This window comes from Arachis duranensis, chromosome 5 (genome assembly GCF_000817695.3).
Source record: "Arachis duranensis cultivar V14167 chromosome 5, aradu.V14167.gnm2.J7QH, whole genome shotgun sequence".
NCBI lineage: Eukaryota > Viridiplantae > Streptophyta > Magnoliopsida > Fabales > Fabaceae > Arachis > Arachis duranensis.
The window spans coordinates 5,419,833-5,442,933 of NC_029776.3; the positions used below are offsets into that span (position 1 = coordinate 5,419,833).

The window sequence follows — 23,101 nt, forward strand, 5'->3', positions numbered from 1 at the left end:
ACCAAATTACATGCAAAGTTTACTTCAAACTAAGGATGAAAATTAGATAAATTAGGTTTTATTATTTTTATTATACACCTCTTTTGTATACTTTCTTGTTAATATATAAAAAATATTTTATTTTCTTTTCTTCTTATTAATTACTTCCAATACAAAAAATGAAAAGCATACCAAAAAGAAATTGCATACACACATAGTGCACATAATATTCATTTAAGAACATCGTTTTTAGGGAGTTTATAGTTTGTTTTTAGCTATTAAAAGATATAAAAAATAATTTAAGGATATCAAAGATAACATTATTTACAAAAGCTATGAAATATTAAAAGTTTAATAATATCAAATATATTAAAGATTATTTTGTTATAAATATTGATTAATTATTGAAGATTTGAAGACCTACTAAAAGATTATAAAAAAATTAAACTTAACGTATCTTCTAATTTATTACTTTTGTCAATATCTCAATAGACATTAAGTAAAACCGTTAATGCATTAAAAGATAGGATACATATATTTTAAAATTTTGTAGTGGTGTCTATTTTTTTAAATGAATTTACAGTATGAAAAGAGATTAATTAGTATGAAAAATTTTAGGAATTAGCAATTTTATTAAATTTTGACCAGCATGTAATCAGCAAAAAAAATGAGTTATTGAATAAAATTTCATACTATTAAATTATCATTAATGATTATTTGATAATTAGTTGACTATAAATCACAAAAATTACTGGTCCTAACACTCCTCTTTTCAAATAAGAACAAAAAAATTTCTATTGTTGATATGCCACGTTTCATAGTGAAATAAAACGATATGCCACTTAAAAAAATGGTTAAATTAAAATATCATGTGTATATTAATTTAGTTTTTGAAAGAATAAATTATTAAGAAATACAACAATGACAAATTGATCATTCATTTGATTAAATATAATATGTTATAAAAATATTTATATCGTGTTATATTATTGAGTAATAGAAAGACTAATCTAACTTATAATATAATTTTTATGGCGTGATTAGCCAAATATAATATAATTAATTTTTTATGTTATAAAATATGTTATCTAATTTTCTTAATATATTTATTAAGAAAGTCTAATTATTGTTAGAGTATTCAAATTAAACCTAATTTATAAATATAAGATTATAGAATAAAGGAAGTAAACAAAGTAAAAAATGCAGAAGAGAAATTATGATAAATGCATAAATGAATGTCGAAATTTAATAGGATAAATTCAGGAAAAAGAAAAAAAAGAAAGAAACAGAGTGGATTTTAGAAAGAGGCCAGCTCATGAGCTCATGTAACCGTCAACTCGGACCGTGACAAACAACTGCTCACAACAGACAACACAACAAATATATACTACTACTTTTTTTTTGTTTTTTCATTTCAAACCAACGCAAGAAAATTACCCCTCTCAACTAAATATTTTTATAACAATCCCGCTAGAAAAGGATCTAGCTAATAACAAGAATTTTTAAACTGCACTTCTTATTAATTAAATTTTATTTTTAAAAATACAAAATTAATAATTATTAATTATAATTAAAAAAATTTAGGAGACCAATAATTTTTGTATTTTGTATCCAGCACTTAATCATAAAAAAATTAAGTAATCTTTTATTATTGAATATAATTTTACACCATTAAAAATGCTATTAATGATCAATTAATGATTATAAAATATAAAAATTGTTGATCCTTAGTACTCTTCTTATTTAAAATTGACTGATTAAAAATTATTTATTCATATTTTTTCTTTTTATAAATACCAGCACCTGGATTATTATTTCAATTAATTAATAAATAAATAGAAGGGGGAAATAAGAAAAAAAATTGAACAAGTCCTTTCTTTTGCTCCTCCTGCTTACTTTCTTTGGTTTCCTCTCTCTCTCTCTCTCTCTTTCTCTCTCTCTGTGACTAGTTTGTTTGTGTGGGTTGGGGAGGGATTTTCTGGGAAAATCGGTGGGTAGAATCTTCTGCGCCGCCAAACACTCCCTTCCCTCCCCCTCAACGCTTCAACTAAACTCAACTCAAATGTCATGGGAAGAACCTCCTCACTCTGCAACCTCTTCTCTTGCTTCGCACCACCCTCCACCAACGACCACCACCAACAACCACCCGAGCTCGCATTCCAAGAAACCGAACCGCTAGACGAAACCCTAGGTCACTCATTCTGCTACGTCAGATCCTCAAATCGCTTCGTCTCTTCTCCCACTCACTCACCCTCTCATTCCGATCGCTTCCTCTCTTCCCCTTCCGCCTCCCTCCGCTTCTCCCCAACCCACACCGAACCCGTTTTCAAGTCCATTTCCGGTGCCTCCGTTAGCGCCAACAGCTCCGCTCCCAAAACCGTTCTCCAATTTGACGCTGATGCCGCAGCTGGTTTCCCTCCCAGGGGCAGTATCGTAAATGGATTCGAAGCCACGTCGTCGTTTAGCGCACTCCCGCTTCAGCCAGCTCCCAGAGGCAATGGTGAGCCTTCTGGAAGGGCTTTCTTCCTCTCCGGTCCAATCGAGAGCGGAGCTATGTCTGGTCCACTTGACGCCGGCGCCGCCGCGGAAGGGGGAGGACCCGCCTCCGGCGCCGGTGTTCCTTTCTCGGCGCCGCTGGGCGGGTTGTACGCCAAGAAGAAGCGGAAGAAGGGGATCCCCGGGCTTAGGAAGGCGTTCCATCGGAGAAGCCTCTCGGAGATGAAGCGGCCTTGGGTGGTGCCCGTGCTGAACTTCGTCGGGAGGAAGGAAGATCCGCCGGAGACTGAAGGAGGGAGCGGGGCTGCAGCGCCGGAGGTGGGGAAGGGCGAGAGCAATGTGCAGTGGGCGCTGGGGAAGGCAGGGGAGGATCGCGTGCACGTGGTGGTGTCGGAGGAGCAGGGTTGGTTGTTCGTGGGGATCTACGACGGCTTCAACGGCCCCGACGCGCCGGAGTTCTTAATGGGTCACCTCTACCGTGCTGTTCACAGTGAGCTTCAGGGGTTGTTTTGGGAAGTCGAAGAAGAAGAAAAAGCAGTGGAAACTAACCCCTCGAGTGAACCTGCATCTGCACCTGCAGCTGAATCGTCAATGGCTGCTGAAGAAGATTTCAAGGACGATGGAGGGTCAGCAAAGAGAGTGACATTTCAGGTGGAGGGAACGGAGAGCAGGCGGCGCAGGCTGTGGGAGCTTCTTGCGGAGGATGCTGCTGAAGATGGGCTTGATCTTTCGGGTTCGGACAGGTTTGCATTTTCGGTTGATGATGCACTCAGCGTGAGCAAGGAGGGCTCATCAGGTAGTAGAAGGTGGATGGTGTTGTCAAAATTGAAGCATGGATTGTCAAAGCACAAGGAGGGCCGTGGGGGGAAGTTGTTACCTTGGAACTTGGCTACGGAAGATAAAGAGAAGGTTGAAGTGGAAACCCGGGCAGAAGAGAAATCTCATGGTGGGGATGGCACTGGCAATGGCAATGGTGGTGGTAGAAGACGGAAAGTGGGTCCAGTGGATCATGATCTGGTTTTGAGGGCATTGGCTCGGGCACTTGAGATGACAGAACTTGCATATTTGGATATGACGGATAAAGTTATCGATACAAATCCGGAGCTTGCTCTAATGGGGTCTTGCCTTCTAGTTGCTTTGATGAGGGGCGAGGATGTGTATGTGATGAACGTGGGTGATAGCAGGGCCATTGTTGCTCAGTATGAGCCCATAGAAGTTGGTTGTAGCAAGGAATCCGGAAGTCATGGGGATGTTGGGTCAGGTGCAGAGAGCATTACAGAGGAGTCTTCATTAGGCCAAGGTGAACGTGCCATCAGGTCGGGGAAGGAGGGTCCTGCTCAGGAAATGAGGTTGGTGGCATTGCAATTGTCCACTGACCACAGCACGAGTGTTGAAGAGGCAAGTTGATTATTCAGCTTTTCATCTCCTTTTAGCTAATTGGATCATTTTCTTTTCAAATGATTGAGTTGTGGATGTGGTGGAAACTGGAAACTTCTCTGTTATTTCCTTTTTGTTAGCTGCGTTCTTATGTTCCTATTTCCCTTTTCGGCACATGTTTAATGTCAAACAATTTTGTCTTAGAACTAGTGGAGATTTCATACTGTTGCTTTTTCTGAATTTCCCAATCTTCTTAATTGACTTGCTATTGCCTTATATAATTTCCTCAGTTTTTAAGGTGTTAAATGCTTATTGACCTTGAAGAGTCTAAATTTTGAATTTTTCACATTCTTTCTTTATTTGTCTCCCTGTCCTAGTGTATTAATTTGTTTCTTTGATTAACAAAAATAGTTCTTTGACATCATTGATCGTTCCCTTGTTTTGTATACTATATATGCCCCATCTTTTGGATCTTTACAAGACAACTTTGGTATCATTGCTTTCTTCGTTAACTTCTGTCAAGTTTGTTTTTCTATGTGTCAGATTATGGACAAGTTTGATGAGTCACATTTATAAGTCCCACTTTTAGTAGTGCTGGTATTAAGCTTGTTTTCTTTTTCTTCTGTTGTATTGCAATCTATTATATCAGTTGTCTAAAAGATTCGCCTTATTGTTTTTGCAGGAAATCATTAGGATCAAGAATGAACATCCTGATGATAGCCACTGTATTGTAAATGATAGAGTGAAAGGCCGTCTTAAGGTCACCAGAGCGTTCGGGGCAGGATTTTTGAAACAGGTGTCTTTAAAATTGCTTCATCGTAGTAGTACTTCATTCTTACAATAAGCTTGTGAATAATGTTGCAGAGAAAATTAATGATAGGGTGGACTGATTAGTTAAAATGGAAATTGATACATAAATTATTAACAGAAACTATGATTTTAATAGTCTGCTCTAAACTTTTATTTATATGCTGCACTTTGAGAACTTGTACATATAAAAATCTGTCATCGGCCTTCCAGATTTTAGATGTTAGTACTTCTTAGTGAGGATCAGTCCTTGGTTTTAGAGTATGCCAAACTTAAATTCTAGCCATGGAAAATAGTTTTACATATATTTTCACTTTGTTAGTGCTTATGTGCTGCTATACATGATCATGTTGAATATAATATTACTTTTTTTTTCACCACATCTCTGCTCTTGGCTTGGCTGCATAGACTTATTTAATAACTTTAGTAAATGGATTCTTACGCGATGGTATGATTTTACATGTTCCTGCAGCCAAAATTCAATGATGCAGTACTAGAAATGTTTCGAAATGAATATATTGGAACTGCTCCATATGTATCCTGCTGCCCTTCATTACGTCATCATAGATTATGCCCTAGAGATCAGTTCTTGATCCTCTCATCTGATGGGTTATATCAATATCTAAGCAATCAAGAAGTGGTTTCTCAAGTGGAGAGCTTCATGGAAAAGTTTCCTGATGGAGATCCTGCCCAACATTTGATTGAGGAGCTGCTTGTCCGTGCAGCCAAAAAGGCTGGTAAACAAGCCTTTTCATTTCATGAATCTTTCTTTTACTTTTGCAGTCTTGTTGAACATGTCCAATATGTTGAATTACCAAATATGGTGAATCGATAATTTATCTGTTTACTTATTTATTTCAAAATATTTTCCCCCCAATATATGGAGCAAGAAGGTTTATAATTAAAAGTTTCTGATTTTCTCTTCAACTTCTTTTGCTACTGTGTCCTTTTCTTTTAGCTTACGCCGAAAAGCTTTGTGTCATTCTTTATTTTGCTAATCTTCGTTTCTTTAGTATACTAATTAGTTAACATACTGCCGAGCCATTTTTCACCAAACTTGTGTTGCAGCCCGTGGTATTAAATCCACAGCTCTATCTTTTGTGCCAACAATGAAAAATTGTTTCTCCTTGCTGCATCAATAACCAAATCATAAGTTTCTGATAAAAAGCGAGCAGTTCTTGTAAGATTTAGAATATGAATACCCTTACGTTTTTTTTGGATATATAAGATGCCATTCTGGGATTCCATTTTCTAGCCTATGTATTTCAACTTGCATCCTTGTGCTGCAGCAACTGCATATACTTTTGTAGATCCATAAACTGTTACTCATTTCCCCTGATATATATATAAATATTCCTTCTTTTGTCACAATGCTATCACTTGGGACTATTGTGGAGTTTCGTAGCATCTATGTGCATTCTTTGAACTTGAATGGTTTGTTTGATTCTCTTATTTAGAGAAAACACTTTGTTGTTACACTTCTTTTATGCTAGTTGATCTGTTTGTATTCAAACTCTGCCTGGCAGTGAGGAAAAGGTAATAGAACAAAAGGGATTGAAATGAGAATATTATCAGTTTAATGTGTATAATATATTTTTGGTGCTTCTCCACCGCCATTAACCTGCAACTTGCGTTCAGATTTGATAATGTATCTTCCTATTTGTTACAGGAATGGATTTTCATGAGTTGCTGGATATCCCTCAAGGAGATCGGAGGAAGTACCATGATGATGTTACTGTTATGGTGATATCACTCGAAGGAAGAATCTGGAAGTCATCAGGGAAGTACCCGTGAGGCCTTGCTCAAATTGCTGTTGGCTGTACATATGTGATTGGAGAGCATATCACCCAAGGGTGCGAAAGTGTCAGCAACGAAGCTTCACAACTGATCCACCTTTCGTGGGTCTTCGGTGTTCATATGGATGTTACTCCATATAGAGTTACAGACTGAGGAATTTCACTTATCAATGGCAAGAGGCTAGTCAGCACCCAAAAAGAAAGAATGGTCAAGAATTGGGAGATGCAAATGCAAATTGGTAAAAGCTCAAGAACAGGCATAGGAGATGGGTTTTTTTTTTAAGTTCCTTTAGGCGGAAGAGCAAAGTATAGCCTTTTTATAAATTGTTTCTCAAATCCAATCTGTAGTTTTTCTCTTTTCCCCGTTTGTAGATGAAAAGTGATAGAAGTTTTGGATACCGTAGGCTCGTTCCATTCATTTTTTGTTTTTGTTCTTGTCCTTTTTCGTTCTCTGGCAGAGAGCCAAGAGAATGTGGGTGTACATTGGTGGGGATACAAATGTACTGATTGAACTTTTAGTAGTCCCTAGTCGGAAAGGAACTTGTGTAATTGAGGGTGGATTTCCACCTTTGCGGATTAACATTCATCTGAATTAGAGATCTCAATCAAGTCATGTACAATATAATCTGCTCCTTGTGAAAACTAAACGTGGTATCAGATTTAAACATCGATATGATATATCCACATATGATTCCTCGTCATGTGTCTTTCAAAGTAGGTGGATATTGAAGGCATTTTGATTCAGACTTCAGACCAGTCCTCAGATAATATTATATCTATCTATTTTTATTATATAAAAGTCGTTGGTTAAGTTTTTTTACACTGTTTAAGCTATATTTTTTTTTAATGATGTCATGTCAACAATTTTTACATAATTGATAATATTCTACTACTCTTTCAAATAAGTTTAATTTTACCACTTTTTTTTTTATTAAATATATTTAAATATATCATAATTATAAAATTAATTCATCATACTAGTACAATGATGTGACTACATTTTCCATTATTGGTACCGTAGTTGATTAATACTAACTACTTTGTAATAAGCTGGTAATTACGACGAATTCCAAGTAATAAAGGTATCCCTAATGAAACCGATACATAACATGTCTGATAAAACAGCTCACTGCCTCCAATCAATCCACCATCTTCTTCTTGTTTAAGTTGAATGTTCAAACTTCAAAGCATATTCCATATATCTATATCTATCTATCTGTTGCATAGTAGTAGTGGCAGTAGTATAATTGAGATAGTGGTTAAGGTGGTGGTGACGGTGGCTTGGTTGGTGGGGAAGAATAAATGCCCGGGCAAGAGAAACTGGTCCCTACTCAAAACAACTCAGGAACAGGACAACTTAGAGGTGCTGGTGGTAGTAACTGAGAAGTGAGAACTCAAGCTCACACACACATATGGGACAGAACACATAATAATAGTTGAGGTTTCCACCAGCTACTGAGAAAGAGATTCTGCAATAATTCAAGGGCAACATCACAGAGGACCCTTTCAACAGCTTGAGTTCATGGGTTTCACTTGAGGGAGAGGGAAAAAAATTGGGTTAGATCCACCTATACAGATGGTAAGCCTTAACCGAGTGTGTATAACAGGAAAGCCCGAAGGCTGTTCCCGTCCCTGTCAGGGGAGATGCCAACCATCTCTCCTTTTCACGAACACAGTCAATGTATCAATAATCCATTTTATAAATCTGATATGCTTTTTGCTTTTACCCGATGTAGGACTAAAAGACGGCAAAAGAGTTACTTGAAGTTTCCACTTCTTACCTATTTAATTGCTTGGACACTTCCACTCTAACTTCCAATTTGCAAAAAGGGAACCGGTTGTGCATGGTGATCAACATTTTAATTTTGAATTTTGATGTTTTTTGTTTTATTTTTTTAGTGTGCCATGAAAGTACAAATAACTATGCTAAGAAAATGTCAGCAACCTTTCTTTTTATTTATTATTTTTCTTGGTTATGTATAACTTCATCCGCTTCTAAAATTTATTAGTAAAAACTGTTACCAAACTTTTTGCCTTTGAAGATTAATATGTTTATTAAGTCAGAGAAACTACTCCAATTATGAAAAATCTCATAATCTTACATTATTTAACAAATGCATTTACCATTAAGAAAACAAATACAACTATAAATTAGTTATACATAATTATACAGGATGCACCAAATGTTATTGATTCAATACACAGTAAACTTTTCATTCTTTCTTAACCAATGGGAGTCCAGAACCATCACAAATAAAGGACCTTTGCTTTGGTTTCGATTCAGAATTTTATGATCATTTTGGCGATGGATCTAGTAAACTTTTAATCTGACTTCGTACTCTCTCTCTGATGGAAGGGTAAGGCAACTTCTCTATCACCTCCCCTCCAAAGGCAAATATTAGAACTCTTCTAGCTGACTTTGGGTCGATGCCACGTGCTCGGAAATACAGGAGTTGGCTTTCTTCTAGATCACTTATCGCAGCTCCATGGGAGCACTTGACATCATCAGCCACAATTTGGAGATTTGGTTTTACATTTATGCTAGCGCGAGGCTCGAGGAGAAGGCTTCTTGTTAACTGTCCAGCATCTGTCTGCTGAGCATACCTACAATAGAACAGTGTACCGTTGACACAGAGTGACTCATCTGATAAAGTACTAGACATTTGTAAAACAAATGCATCTATATTAACTAAATTAATAATATAAGAAATGGCTTAATCTCATTAGACCGTACTGATGAAACACTCCACAATTCCACTTTAGGGAAAAGAAAACTCGTTAACGTATTAGCATAAGACTTGGAATCAAAGATTGAATATTTATTGGTCAAGAGAATTACCTGTTAACCTTGATATTGCCATCAAAAACTGCTTGTCCCTTTGAATGTGCCACAATGCATTTATGAAGTTGACGGGAATAGCCCCGGGGGTGGTCCAAGACCAGACTACTATGCAGATCCTGTGTCTGATCACCAACAGACAAGTGCAAGGTTGATAACTCAGTCACCGTGTCTGGGCCAAGCTGTTGTATATGAAGATTGTGCCTCCCCAATTTTCCTCCCGTGCTTATCTCTGTAAGCTCATATGTACTAGATGATTCCTGCAAACAATCAACAAAAAATCACAAACTGCTCATCACATTTCTTCAATGTACCACTGTTATAACCTCTCAGGAGAAAAGAGCATTCTTTGGAGTTGTTAGATTATAAAGGCAACAGAAATACTTTATAGGTAGCGCTTAAGTATCATGATCTTCACTAATATTTGTGACTGAAAACAAGGTTTCAACTACAAGAAATGCTCTTTTTGAACAGCAGGTCCTTCAAAATCGCGTCAATGCCCAGCATCCTAACTCTCTGCTTCCTAAACAAGTTCAACAGACACATCAATTTTTGGGTTGCGCAGAAAACCCAGCTCATTTATGAGGTAGGCATCACATTAATTGGATTCAATCAAATCTAAACACCAATAAGTTCTTCCTCAATTCCTCACCGCATATCTGGCTTAAACAAGTTACTACCTATAGCTATACATGTATATCATGATGCTAGCAAAGTTGAACAACCCACATCAGGTTCCACATACTATGTACTGGTAAGTAGAATGGCGTGACCTATTCGAGAAACAGCACAAAGCCACACTTGCCACTACCATGTTCTATTTAATCTATCTATTGTCCTGCAATTTCGGTGATTAAAAGTCATAAGGCAGTTCCTTTTTGGTCAAGAAAAGAAAGGCTACTATTTGGTACAAGGGACATGGTTCTACAAGAAGGAATTTTCCCAAATAATCAATGAATTAATGGTACATATTCCAATAGAAGCTATGCTATAGAATCAATCAACACAATGATAAGAGCGAGGATGTTGACCTGGCGAATAGAGGTCCACTTGATATGTGCAGAACTCGATGATTGGTTTTGAATATAAGAATGAGTAAGCTTAGCACCTTCTCCGACCACCGCCTCCAAAGCGGAGTTTGTCCAATAACAGTCATTCCCTTCTTCCGCAGCCGAAAACTCCTCGATGATACCCACTTCGGCGCCCTTCTCCACCACCACCACCACTCTCGGATTCGACATTCGCATCGTCTTCGAGCCCTCCGCACCTCCCTCGACGGCCAAGTACCTCAAATAGATGGGAGTCTCCACGCGGCACCCTTCCGGCACGTACACCACCGTGGCGTCGGGAGCACCGACACCGTTGATTGACCAGAATAGATCGCCGGCGTCGAAAGCGCACATGAGCTCCATTACGCGGTCAATTATGGGGGTGGATGCGAGAGCGGACAGAGTGCCTACGTAGACGCCTTGTGGAAGCTGGGAGGAGTTGGAGAGGGGCGTGACGGGGTGGCCGTCGGCGATGTTGAGTGAGAGGAAGGAGGTGGAGTCGGCAGCGGGGAGAGTGGTGGTGGGAGGGTGTTGAGAAACGGGGAGGATGTTGGAGTAGCGGAGGAAGGAGAGATCGGTGAACCTGAAAGGCTCGTCTCTGCGGGAAGGCCATGGTGTTGAGAGGAGTGATTCGGAGGAAGCTTCTCGAAGCTTCTGGAGAGGGGCTGTTGAGGAAGGTAGAGAGTCTTCGAGGGTTTCTGCGAGTTCTAAAACGAAGGGATCTGAGGTTACGATGGCTTTTGATTGGAGTGAGAATCTGTTGGGTTTGGTTCTCACGAATTTGTGAGAATTGAAGGAAGGATTCAAAGGTGTTGGGGTGAAGGCTACAGTACTCATTATCTCTCTCTCCTTCCTTCAATCTCTTCACTCCTTTCTTCTCTCTCTATGTGAGAGTGCCTGAGAGACACAACTGAGCGAGTTCACTATTTTTGGCAATTGGGCTTTTCTTGGGCCTAACAAAAATTGGGCTTTTCACACATCCGCGACAAGATGTCTGCGCGCCAACTACGTCCTACGTTTCAACTTTCAACTACCTGCGTGCTGACGTCCCATGAATCTATGTCGGAATCATGTTCCCTCACTCCATATTCCATTCTCTTGCCACATTCAAATGTGTTTCACGCTCATATGCATCAACATCTCATCTACCCTTCAATTGCTTCATACTTCCTACCTACCGTATTAGTATTTTCGTTTGTCATATGCCACTATTTCACATACCATATCAGCACTTAATAACATAAACTAATAATAAAAACTAAAATAATTAATTTTTTTAAATTTTATTTTACTGCCATTAAAATAAATAAGAATATTAAATATGTTCAATATTTGTTTTTTGACTGTAAATTTACTTGGTAAGTATGCTACACATGGTTATCTGAATTTGGCCATTTATTATTCTTTTTTGGTATTTTAAAATAACATTTTTAAAGTTGGACAAATGCAATATTTAGAAAGAAAAAGCATAAAAAGTAATTAATATGTTTCTTTGCGGTAATGTAAAACATTATCCATGTACCAGTAAAAGATTCAGCCGCTACTGTGGTACCTGTTTTTTTCGCAAGAACTCCAAGATGAAGAATTACTCGAAATGCTGTTAAAATATCAATATCTTTTATTTCATGTTCTGTGAAGAAAAGAGTTCTGTTCATTATTTTAACCGATACATCGATATTGACAAATCTTTTTTTCTTTTTTGTCTTAGTTTGCGATCTGAACGAGTCGTATAGTATGGTTGGAAAAAAATAGAAAGATTTTTTAGAATAAAGAAAAATGTGTAAAAAAAATTATCAACATATCACTTTTTAGTTTCAAAGAGTGAAGATGTGAATATTTCTTTTGTTGTGGATGACAATATTAAAGATGACAACAGGATAACTTATTGTCTTACTAAATTGCTAGGTGGATTCTTTGGTGTTGGTTTGCTATTTGTTTTCCTTAGATAAAAGTTATTTATAAGTGATAAATAAATCATATCAGAAAATAATCAAAATAATATTGATTCTAATATATAATAGAAACTAAAAATTTTTGCAAGCCTTCTTATAATTAACCAACTACTTGTAATTGTTGTGGCCTTTCATGTCTCTATTGGGCAAACAGTTTTTCTAAAAGCACTAAAGCCAATCGATCATAATGCAGCGAAATTATCTATACATGCACCTCATTATTCCTCCCATAGTTCCATATCTTCCATCTTCCATTGATAGGGTTGATCATTCTCCCCTAAGGTATGGTGTCAACATGATTAAAGAGAGGACTTCAATCTATGCGTATTCTCCGCCGCATACTTGTTACTTTACTAGTTGAGCCATTTTATTATAAATATATGAACTTAATTTTGAAGCATTACAATTTTAGCTAGCTTTCCATCTTAGTGATATAGAGTATATATAACTGTACTTGGTTATCACTAACATCAATTATTTTAATAACCTCTGAATGGTACTACTGTATAATGCACTTGAGTGTAGTATGAGAATGTTGAAGAATGGTTGTGCATTGCTGTGAACTTGCACCGAGAGTCAAGAGACAAAGAAACCGAAAGGAGCAGACAAGCAACAACATCGGATAAGCTAATGAGGTTCATTGTCTTCATGTTTTTGTCCACTTCATTCCCCAATGGAACTGTACACATGGAAATCTTTTATTTTCTTCATTTTCCACCTCACAACCCAACAACCCAAATTCACCCTTGTCATGTGCATACCAAATAAGAAATAAAGAAAATATGTACATAAAATGCTATCCCTTTATTTTTTGGTTTTTCACGGACATCCCAATCTAACCGGCCAAAGATGAATCCGTCGCGAATTAGAGCTCTATTTAAAAGTTTATCGTTGACCAATGAGTTATTATATGTGGTGAAATTCAAACTCTAACACTTATTTAAACGAATTAGTGAATTAATACCAGACCAACCCAAATTAGTTTACGTGTTCCTTTATTGTAAAGGAGAATTTCCATTCCCACCTAGTGACTATGAATCCGAAAAATGAAGTCAATGAAATCTCTACAATGTTCATACGTAATCAATCAAAAGTTTAAATTTCTGTAATAAACACAAAAACAGATCATCTCAACTACTGCTAAGTTCTTTATTTCTTTAGCCATCTATTTGACACTATAGATATCTATATCTTTTCATTCCCTCTAAATGTTCTTAAACTACTCTTAATTTATTGGTTTGATAATATTCTACCCACATTATCTTTGCAGATTTATTAATATATGATATCATCTATATAAAAGTAAAAAGATAAGGATAAGAATATAAGAGAGGATTAAGGTTGGAAAATAAATGGAGTGTGACACAAGGCAGAAAAAAATTGCTGATAAAGTTGTAGATGTGTGTATAACTGTATATATATAAGCCACTTGTGTTTAAATAGACCAAACTAGCAATACCGTTTCCTATGCACAATGTGAACCCAAAATTCCGTTGGATTAATTAAAATGTAAAAAGAAAGAAAGGGAGAATGAGAATCACATCAAAACTCAAAATAGAAAAACAAAGGCTCACAGCATTGGCAAGAGGAACACAATTATTTTACTCCTTTTGCCTTTTTTTCACATCTTAAAAAGGAATAGTCCCACTTGATTGCTGCTTTGTCTAATATAACTTGTTAGCCACATCAGCATAGAAAATAGACCAATGTATAAAATATAAATGAAACCAAGAAGTTTTTAAATGGTCCAATAATGAGAAAATTAACTTTTATTCTGCCCCTGGATGGATGGGTCGCTCTGCTTTTCTTTGTTTTTTTTTTTCCATGTCACAATGTTGAAAAAGCAAAAGCTTTTGTTCATGTGTCTTTGATTTCTTCACTAATAAATGTAAAGAACAAAATGCTTAACCTATAATTTTGTAATGTGATTGTATATAGTTTAGTTTTTTCTTTTCTTTTCTCTTCTTTTCTTTGTTTTTAGAAAGAAAGTAGATATTACAAATATTAACCATGGACCATTATTCATGCAAGATTAATATAGAAAGAGCCCAAAAGAAAACTAAAAGGTCTTGCATATTTAAGAAAGAAAAAATGTCACAAATATTCTCATTCTCAATCCCAAACTTGTAACTCTGCATTTTTCCTCCATTCAACCTCAAATGTTATAAAATCCAATGCAAATACCCATGATAGTATGATACCTTTTACAAAAAATTCACAAGGAGTAGGGTCAGATTTTATTTATTTATTTAATTTATTTTAGTATTTTTTTAAAATTAAAAAAAAAAAAGTTGATTGTGGAGTGGTAAGAATATGGCAGAAAGGACAAAGTTGAAAGCATAATAAAACTGACGTCAAAGCAAGCTTTAATTTTTAACTTTTCTTTGTGCTTTCTTGGTCATACACTCATATCTACGCAAGACAATTCCACTAATTACCGCGTATTTTGCTTCAGCATCCACTCCATAGTCCCTACAAGTTGGTCCCAGCAATGGCAGTTTAAAAAATGGAGCCAGATTGCTTTTAACAATCTACATGTGAATTTTGAAGTGAGAATATAAAAGAGACTCTCTGAAAGTTTTTTAGGAGACTTGGACCCTCACCCTCTTTGATGACACAATCACATGAATTAAAGTGTTCAATCCGACACAATATGATGTGGATTTAACTTGATGTTCAGGGTCTTGGTCGCATCATCCATCCATTTAGGTACCCCTATTCCTGTTTTTTTACATGTTCACACAAAATTGAAAATTCTTTGCTTTCTCAGCAAAATTAAGTGATATGATATGTCATATGTGTTCAACCAAAATTGTCCTGCAAAGTTTGTGCTGAGATTTGGGAATTGAAATGTAGTCAACAGTCACCAATAATTTGAACCGCCAAAAATAAACTAAGAAAACATGTTATGAGTCTATATCAAATGTGAGAAACTATATGAATATATGGACTTATATATATATATGAACAGAACTAGAAAACTAAAACTTTATAGGTGTGAACGGGGCTGATGAAGTGGTTGGTGGGGCCATTTGCTTTGGAATTTTGGGTGCACTTGAGACAAGCAATCTCAATTCTCAAACTTTCGGTGTGTTGTGTGCAATAATCTTTAACTGTTAATTCCTTCTCCCAACTGTTATATATAGCACACCATCTCTGGCTTCTTTTACTCTACTCTACTCTACCTTCTACTCTCCACTCTCTTCCTTATTTCTATCAATTTTTTTCTGTTTCCAACTCAATTTCACATTCTCCATACAAAGTAACTACATTACTATTTAATTTGGTTCATCTTAACTTCTGGGGCTTTCAAAAGCTTCCAACTTTTTTGGAAATCTTTCCTACTCAAATTTTGGACTAGTGCCCATTTTTCTTTTGTGAAAGTTGGTATTTGGGTTACACTGATTTGAACATCTGGTTACTTACTCCTCAGTTTGGTTCATTTTTTCTTAACGGGGATTAATATCAAAGGGGTGTTGGTGGGGGAAGGGTGTGATAGCTTCATAAGAGACCTCAAATTTCTTTTTAAGACCATGATTCTGGCACACAACGGGTGCCTTCTGTTGAATTCTCGCCTTATTCTTCACAAAGAATATATCATAGACAAAAGTTTCTACTTTTGGATCTTTCAGATTTTTAATAGCTATAGTCTTGGTACCTAACAGGAAAATTCTATATCCTTCACCAACATTCTTGAAAATACTATCTTTTTTGTTGTGTTAAATTGAGACCGGAAGAGACTAGAAAACTGCATATACCTTTGGTTCCTTGTTTCTCAATTATACACTTTCCATTCTGTAAGTGAGAATGGGAGGGGCATCACTGCCTCCGGGTTTTCGTTTCCACCCTACTGATGAAGAACTGATAGGATACTACCTGAAAAGAAAAGTTGAGGAGCTTGAAATTGAACTTGAAGTTATCCCTGTGATTGATTTGTACAAGTTTGATCCTTGGGAGTTGCCGGGTAATCTTAAATTTCACATCTTAATCATTTACTTAAACACAAGAAAGATTTTCATCTATGCTAGTGTGAACATACACTTTATGGATGCTATAAAAATACTAGAAAGCAGTGTTTTGTATGTTTACTTTACTTCAGTGGTTAATAATTATTGCTGAAGCACTAACTTTTCAGCTTTACTTTAGTGTTAAATATCAATGGAATCAAAAGAAAAAACAATGATTTCGTTTCTAAGAGGCCTAATTTGAATTGCAGAGAAGTCATTCTTACCAAAAAGAGACTTGGAATGGTTCTTCTTTTGTCCAAGGGATCGAAAGTATCCGAATGGATCAAGAACAAACAGAGCTACCAAAGCAGGATACTGGAAAGCCACTGGAAAAGACAAAAAGGTTGTGTGCCAATCTAGTCCATCAACATCAATCATGAAAGCCACCGGATATCGCAAGACCCTTGTTTTCTATCGCGGAAGAGCCCCTTTAGGCGACCGAACGGATTGGGTTATGCACGAGTATCGCCTCTGTGATGATCTTGGCCAAGACTCACCAAGTTTTCAGGTAAATATTTGGTTCTAGTCTTTCATATGTTAATGCTTTGCTTTGGATTGGATTGGCCTTAAAGATTTAGTTCCTTTTGTAGGGTGCTTATGCTTTGTGCCGGGTTATTAAGAAGAATGACAAGGCCAGTGATTACAAGGGTAAAAGAGGTGTCAGCAGTTCCAAGAATGAGAATGAGAATGAGAATGAGAGCTCAATGAGATTGTCATCCTCTAAGGAGCACTTGAGCATCTCTGCTGATGTTTCTTCTCAAGCAAGTCAGCTATGCAGCGAGAGTCGTTATTCGAGCCCTATAGCTTCTCCTTGTGCATACAATGTGGCTGCAACGGCCGGGTTTGAGCCACCTTCTGTGGACACTAATCCTTCAACCTTCTTGGTCTCCCCTGATATGATTCTTGATTCTTCAAAGGTAGTGTGTTTTGTAGCAAAAGAAGGAACACTTGATTGAATAGCTATGTATTAGGGGATAAGTTTATGACATTTTTGCTCAAATTGCAGGACTTTGCTCAAACACAAGATGTTATTTCAGGATTCTTTCCGCATCATGAATTGCCAAGTACAATGACACCATGGCAATCATTGGAACATACAGAGATTTCATCCAGTTCATCCTACTCAAATTTCAATGGGGAGATAGAATTCTCTGATGAACTCGGCCTAATTGGCCGAATGTCGCGTTACTCAGGACAAGTAGACATGTTAGACTTCTATGGAAATGAGGAAGTGCTGTATGAATATGAAGGATATGACCAGATCAATTCAATCAGAGATCCAAGACAATTCTGAAGTGAAAAGGAAAATTTCTCCTTTTCTTGTAATGCTAAGCATATATGGGAATGGAAGTAAGGGAGATCTTGATGATGGAGGGATCTCTGAGGCAACGCCTTTTAATGTGTGTCTTGGAGTGAAAAATAATGAGTACAAGCTGCTTCTTCTGCACAAATGCTCCTAGCTATGTTTATCATTTCATGCAGTTGTGTAAGATGCTCGGGTGACATCACATTTTTTAAATTGCACCTGGTGTTTGGTCTTAAATTCATTCACCTTATGTAATGAAGGAGAATTTCTTATGTTTCTTATATTTATTCACCTTTCTTTACATACTAACTTAGTAACTTACATGAATTGAAATGCATGCTTATGCATTTTTGCTTTTCCTCCAATGCTTGCCTAATTTGTTAACACAGCAAATAACTATGGGATATGAGGCATGAATCATTCTTTTTATATTAAATCTTCATTAAGGTAAGTTAGAGTTGAATTGTATTCTCCACCCTACTCCAAAAGCAAAGAAATCAAAATGTTTGGCTTTGAAAAGTTCCAAATTATATGCAGACAAACTAAAATAGGTAGAATGAGCATATGAACAAAATCAAACTCCTGTTTCTCCTTTATGTCACAAGAGCCGTCATGTATGCTTATCACTGCATAGTTTTTATTTGAAAATAAAGCTTGGGGATGAGTTTTACTTTTAGAGTTGACAAGACATTCCAATCTTTAGTTGCTTTGAGAAGCATCCAACAAGCTTTCTAGGGGCCAACTCTTTTAACTCTTAGTGGGAAATGATCATTAAAATCTTGATGAGTTTTCCAACAAATTTAAAAATCAAATTCATCCATAAAAAGTTTCACCTTATCATTTATGAAGAGAAAAGGCAGTGCTATAGTGCAAGCAAACAAAAAACAAAAGATTGAATATCATTACTAAGATTTGACAAATCAGTTTAAGATGAGAAATTCTGTGATATTACTTTATCTTTAGATCAGTGCAGTCTCCTGTGGTGCTATCATTGTTTTCACTTTGGGTGCTATCTTAGTTTGAAATTTGATATAAACCTTATGCTTTTACGCTTTGACCCTCTTGAACTTCCTGTTCAATCCCCCCATTGAATTCACTGCATCCTCACCAAGCAGAGAAAATGCAAATCTATAAATATTGGGTGTCACATGGAAAGCAAAAAGGAAAAGAGGTTAAGCCTACACCAAATAAGCTAATTAGAAATAGTCAAATGTGAATCATACATTCTTAGCTACACATTTTCTTACAACACTTGACTAGTTTAACATTACAGATAGATCTAAAATCTGAAGCCAGATAGAGCATGGAGAACAAGAATCTAAACCTAGCATGATAAGAGATGAAAGACAGGTTGAATTTTCATGATCATTCTGGTTTCTGTTCACTACCAATATCGGACTAAATTGAGTATTAACTCATGTCGAAATGGATTAATCCATTCTTTTGGTTAGCAATTTCCAAACACTAACCAAGATTTTAGGGTATGTATTCTTCTGATTCTGTTGGAAGAGTTTTGGCCAAACAAGACAAAGAAGATTGAATCATGGACTAATAATGCATGACCTTTTGGATTGCTTTCCTAAAGCAGTAACAACTGTCAAACTATAAACTGTAACAAATTGAAAACAATCTCATGTTACAATCTTTGGCATCTACCACCCTGGGATTCCCAACCAAAAAGTGTATTATATATGTGACATGTTCCTCACTAAGCAGACATCTTTGATAGAAAAACTTGTCTAACCACTATGCTCCACTTGTAGAGTTGAAAACGAAATGAGTGAAAAGCAATCTCAATGGAAGTTATTTTATTGACACTGCTATTTGATATGTTGATCAATTTCTTGTTGAATGTGGGAGGGACTTTATTTGTATTGGTTGCTAATGAAAAATGAAGAAAAGATTATAGATACTGCCAAAACTTTCAACCATGAGAGAAAGTGGCCCTTTGATATATATAAAAAATCAGAAAAATTCTTCCCTTGTTAGCTTGTTCTCTGATTTTGATATGCTTGCAGCACAATTTGGTGACTATTTGCAATTAAATCCTTAGATTGGGAATGTCTTATAATAATAACAGGTAAGATTCTCATTTTGGTGAGCAATCCAGGTTACAATGGAAGTCAAAAGCTTAGACAGAACACAAATACTAGTCTACTACCCTTTTGACATCATGCATCTTATAACCTGAACTATATTATGATTAAGAGAATGTTTATATTAATAAGCTTCTACTAAGAGTACATTAAAAATTGAAAACATACTCAAACATAATATATAAGAATTAAGATCATGCATCACCATGTGAAGGCAAATGGTTCTGCATCACATCGACTCGGGGTTCCTCACAAGTCACAACAATGTTATCATCAGGCCTGAAGTCTTTGAAGCATGCTAACCTGCCCAGTTCCTCAATTTCCTCAATGACAAGGTCTAGCTTGGCCACCATTTCCACAAGCAAAGATGCAAAAGCAGCAAAAGGGAGAGCCTCAGAGAACTCAAGGCTAGTGATAGCAATCTTACTCAACTGTGGTCTCAAGGACTTTCCTTCTGTTTCCTTTGAATGTTCATTGCAACCCCTCTTTGTTTTCCATTCCAACAATGCAGAAGAGTCCGTCTTAACGCTCGATAAGGAGAATCCAGATGTCTTTCCCTGTCTTTCTTGGCCAACTTGTGCTGCAGCTATCTTGAACATGCTGTTACCATGGTTGTGCTTGTTCTTGGAGCCCAAGAAAAGGCGTGGCTGGGATTTTATGGCAGTGTTAAGATCCTGCAGGGCTTCATGGAGATGATCAGAGAGTATTTCCGGAGAGATATGGCGCCGGTGCCTTATGCTGTTAGCAAGTTCTATCAGTGCTTTTGATACCTCTGCTGAAAGCCTTATGCAGGGGTCCTTGAACATGGCTCTAACAGATCTTGGAGTCTAGAACAAATAAAAAATCAAACTTAAACTATCAATATCACTCTATCAGTGAGATTTAAAGCTCAAACTTATGAAATTACTGATGCATTACCTGAATTTCTGTTCTCAAACAGCCATGTAAAGCAACCACAGTGTATCCGAATTGGCGAAGAACAGCTCCAACTTTAACATACTGCTGCCATGGAAATCTGTGACATGAATGCCTTGGCTCCCAACTTGCATGTAATGCCTATCCAAATTAAAATAGAATAATTGCATTACTAGAAGATCTTCTATCATCAATACTTCATTGGAATAATGAACCAAGGAATGATTAAATGGACTTACCAACATTTCATCAGAGGATTTTGAATCCAAAACAGCTTTATAGCCTTTGTATATTGGATCCTCAGATGATTTGTCCTCTCCAGAGGCTTCAATTTCTCCATAAAAGTATTCATTCACACAAGCTGCAACATATCTCAGCATGGTTAAGTGCTAACTATGGCAAATTATCAATTGATTGTATATATATATTTATATCACCTTCTATTGATTTTGCTAGGCCTTCAAGCTTGTAAACTGTTGAATTATGGAGATCTTCCCCTGACCAATTTGGGAATATGAGCAAACTCATGAGGAGGCAAATGCCACAGCCAATAGCAATGGTGTAGATTCTGTCATGTGCAATCTTAGCTACAGCTCCTGGCTCAAGAATAACAAAATAAACCTCAAAATTATTAGTCATCACAACCTTGTTGCTACTCAATTGTCACAACCATTATTAAAGTATATACCTATAACAAAAACTGCAGCCCCAATGAAAATAGCTTGAACAACCCTACTACATGCATTTGCAATATATCCAACAATAAATGCCAAAGACCCTGCTAACAGTGTCCCTAATCCTCTATTCAGCCCTTTGCATAAAGTTGCTCCTGCACCCATCACAACACAACCAAGATATTAATATATACAAAAATGTTACGTGCGCATAAAAAATCAGCTACTAAATCAGTCATTGTACCTGCAGTGAACTCGAGGACGACGACAACAGTCATGACAGCCCAGATGGCACTCTGGCCAATCCAATGGTACATGGGCTCCAAGAGATACATCAAAGAAACAAGAGTGAGAGAGAGACCAACTTTGAATGCATGGATCAACCTTCTAGGGTCTTCACGCCCCACACTCCACGTAGTCTTCCATGCAACACTAGGAAACTTTCTCATCCTCTCACCAAACACATTTGCACGCTTCATCCACTTCCCATCAATAATGCTTCTGCTTCTTCCATTGTTCTCATTGTTATTATTCTCCCCAACTGCCATTTCCAACCCTGCATGAACTTTAGGAACCATTTTCTTTTTAACTAAGTTGTAATATATGATTAGTGTTATCAATTAGTTCGATGATCATGCATGTTTGAGCATGCAAGAAAATAATAAAATCGAAGTGGGGATTGTAAATGTATGACATGTGAACCCCAACTTTGTGACACGGAGCAGCTTCAAATTTATAGGGAGAAGCTACTGGTGATGCCATTTTCTACCCTTCATCACATGCATTCCATTAAAGTGAGTAGCTTTAATTTCTCTCTAGTGTTATTTAGAAGTCAGCAAAGCGTGGAACCACATTTATACGATAACTATTTTTGTGGTCAATTGTTAGGAAGGACACATGTGTATGTAAACCATTCAAAATTGACCAATATATTAATCAAAGAAAATGTTAATCTATTGATATTAACAATAATCTTTTTACGACACTATATTATTATACTATTTTTATAAAAAGCTAAAGCTTATAAAAGATCAAAACTTATTCTTCACAGCTGCTAATAACAGTTAACATGAAATCAATTTAGGTTCATCATTTGATCAGTTCATTCATTAGCTTAAATATAAATCGAGAGTTCGAATTACATCTTATATATACAGTAATTTATTAACCAATAATAAATCTTTAAATGAAGTTTGGATTTACATATTAGTTCTTAGTATATGGGAGTGAGAGATACCTTTAAACCAAAATAATAGAGAACATGCAAAGTTGCAAACTATTGTCTATGAATATATAAAAGATTTGTGTTATGTAAAGTGTAAACTTAAAAACATCCACCAGTTATTGAAATTTGAACATATTTTATCCATCCTAGGTAGAAAAATGCTTAAATAAATAGGGTTTAGGCAGAAAAGAAAAGTTGGTTAAATATGTTGAATATTAAATAAATTAGGGCCACAAAATAAATAAAGTTGCACCGACCAAGCTAAGGCTACGAAGTACGTCCGTCCATGAAGGTACAATTATGCGGCAGCAGACGTTCAACTAAGGGTGCATTATTTTATTTTGTGTATATTAATTCCAGTTTTCAGTAACTCAAAAAATCAAAATATTATTATATTCTTGGTGTGACTGAGTGAGAGTCTAGCTAGTTGGGATTATTAAAGGGTCCAGCTGCCAGCCACGAACATTTCACGGGAAAAATGTTTGATATGATAATAGCCATAACATAACATAATAATGCGAATGAATATATAAAAAGGAAAGAGGCGAGCCGTGCGTGTGAACTGTTTTGTTTGATGTGAACG

General features: G+C 36.4%; 3 protein-coding genes, 1 non-coding gene and 1 pseudogene across 4 annotated transcripts; 2 read left to right on the forward strand and 3 right to left on the reverse strand.

Moving 5' to 3' along the window:
- Positions 1-1,878: 1,878 nt before the first annotated feature.
- LOC107487581 (protein phosphatase 2C 29) lies at positions 1,879-7,126 on the forward strand. The gene is made up of 4 exons (XM_016108245.3): positions 1,879-3,873; positions 4,535-4,648; positions 5,132-5,396; positions 6,329-7,126. The coding sequence occupies exons 1-4, from the start codon at positions 2,047-2,049 to the stop codon at positions 6,451-6,453; spliced, it is 2,331 nt and encodes a 776-aa protein (XP_015963731.1). The 5' UTR covers positions 1,879-2,046; the 3' UTR covers positions 6,454-7,126.
- An 875-nt stretch (positions 7,127-8,001) lies between these two features.
- Positions 8,002-8,129, reverse strand: LOC127748283 (U6atac minor spliceosomal RNA). The gene has a single exon (XR_008010225.1). It is a non-coding gene; the product is annotated as a U6atac minor spliceosomal RNA (small nuclear RNA).
- Positions 8,130-8,533: 404 nt separating this feature from the next.
- On the reverse strand, positions 8,534-11,240 carry LOC107487582 (protein ABCI7, chloroplastic). Its single transcript, XM_016108246.3, has 3 exons — positions 10,326-11,240; positions 9,295-9,554; positions 8,534-9,059 (listed from the first exon to the last, which is right to left on the reverse strand). Exons 1-3 carry the CDS (start codon positions 11,178-11,180, stop codon positions 8,750-8,752), a joined length of 1,425 nt encoding a protein of 474 aa, XP_015963732.1. The 5' UTR covers positions 11,181-11,240; the 3' UTR covers positions 8,534-8,749.
- Positions 11,241-15,325: 4,085 nt separating this feature from the next.
- On the forward strand, positions 15,326-17,921 carry LOC107487585 (NAC domain-containing protein 71). Its single transcript, XM_016108248.3, has 4 exons — positions 15,326-16,259; positions 16,512-16,810; positions 16,893-17,219; positions 17,309-17,921. Exons 1-4 carry the CDS (start codon positions 16,103-16,105, stop codon positions 17,594-17,596), a joined length of 1,071 nt encoding a protein of 356 aa, XP_015963734.1. The 5' UTR covers positions 15,326-16,102; the 3' UTR covers positions 17,597-17,921.
- A 1,752-nt stretch (positions 17,922-19,673) lies between these two features.
- Positions 19,674-21,984, reverse strand: LOC107487584 (aluminum-activated malate transporter 12-like; annotated as a pseudogene).
- Between the last annotated feature and the right edge of the window lie 1,117 nt (positions 21,985-23,101).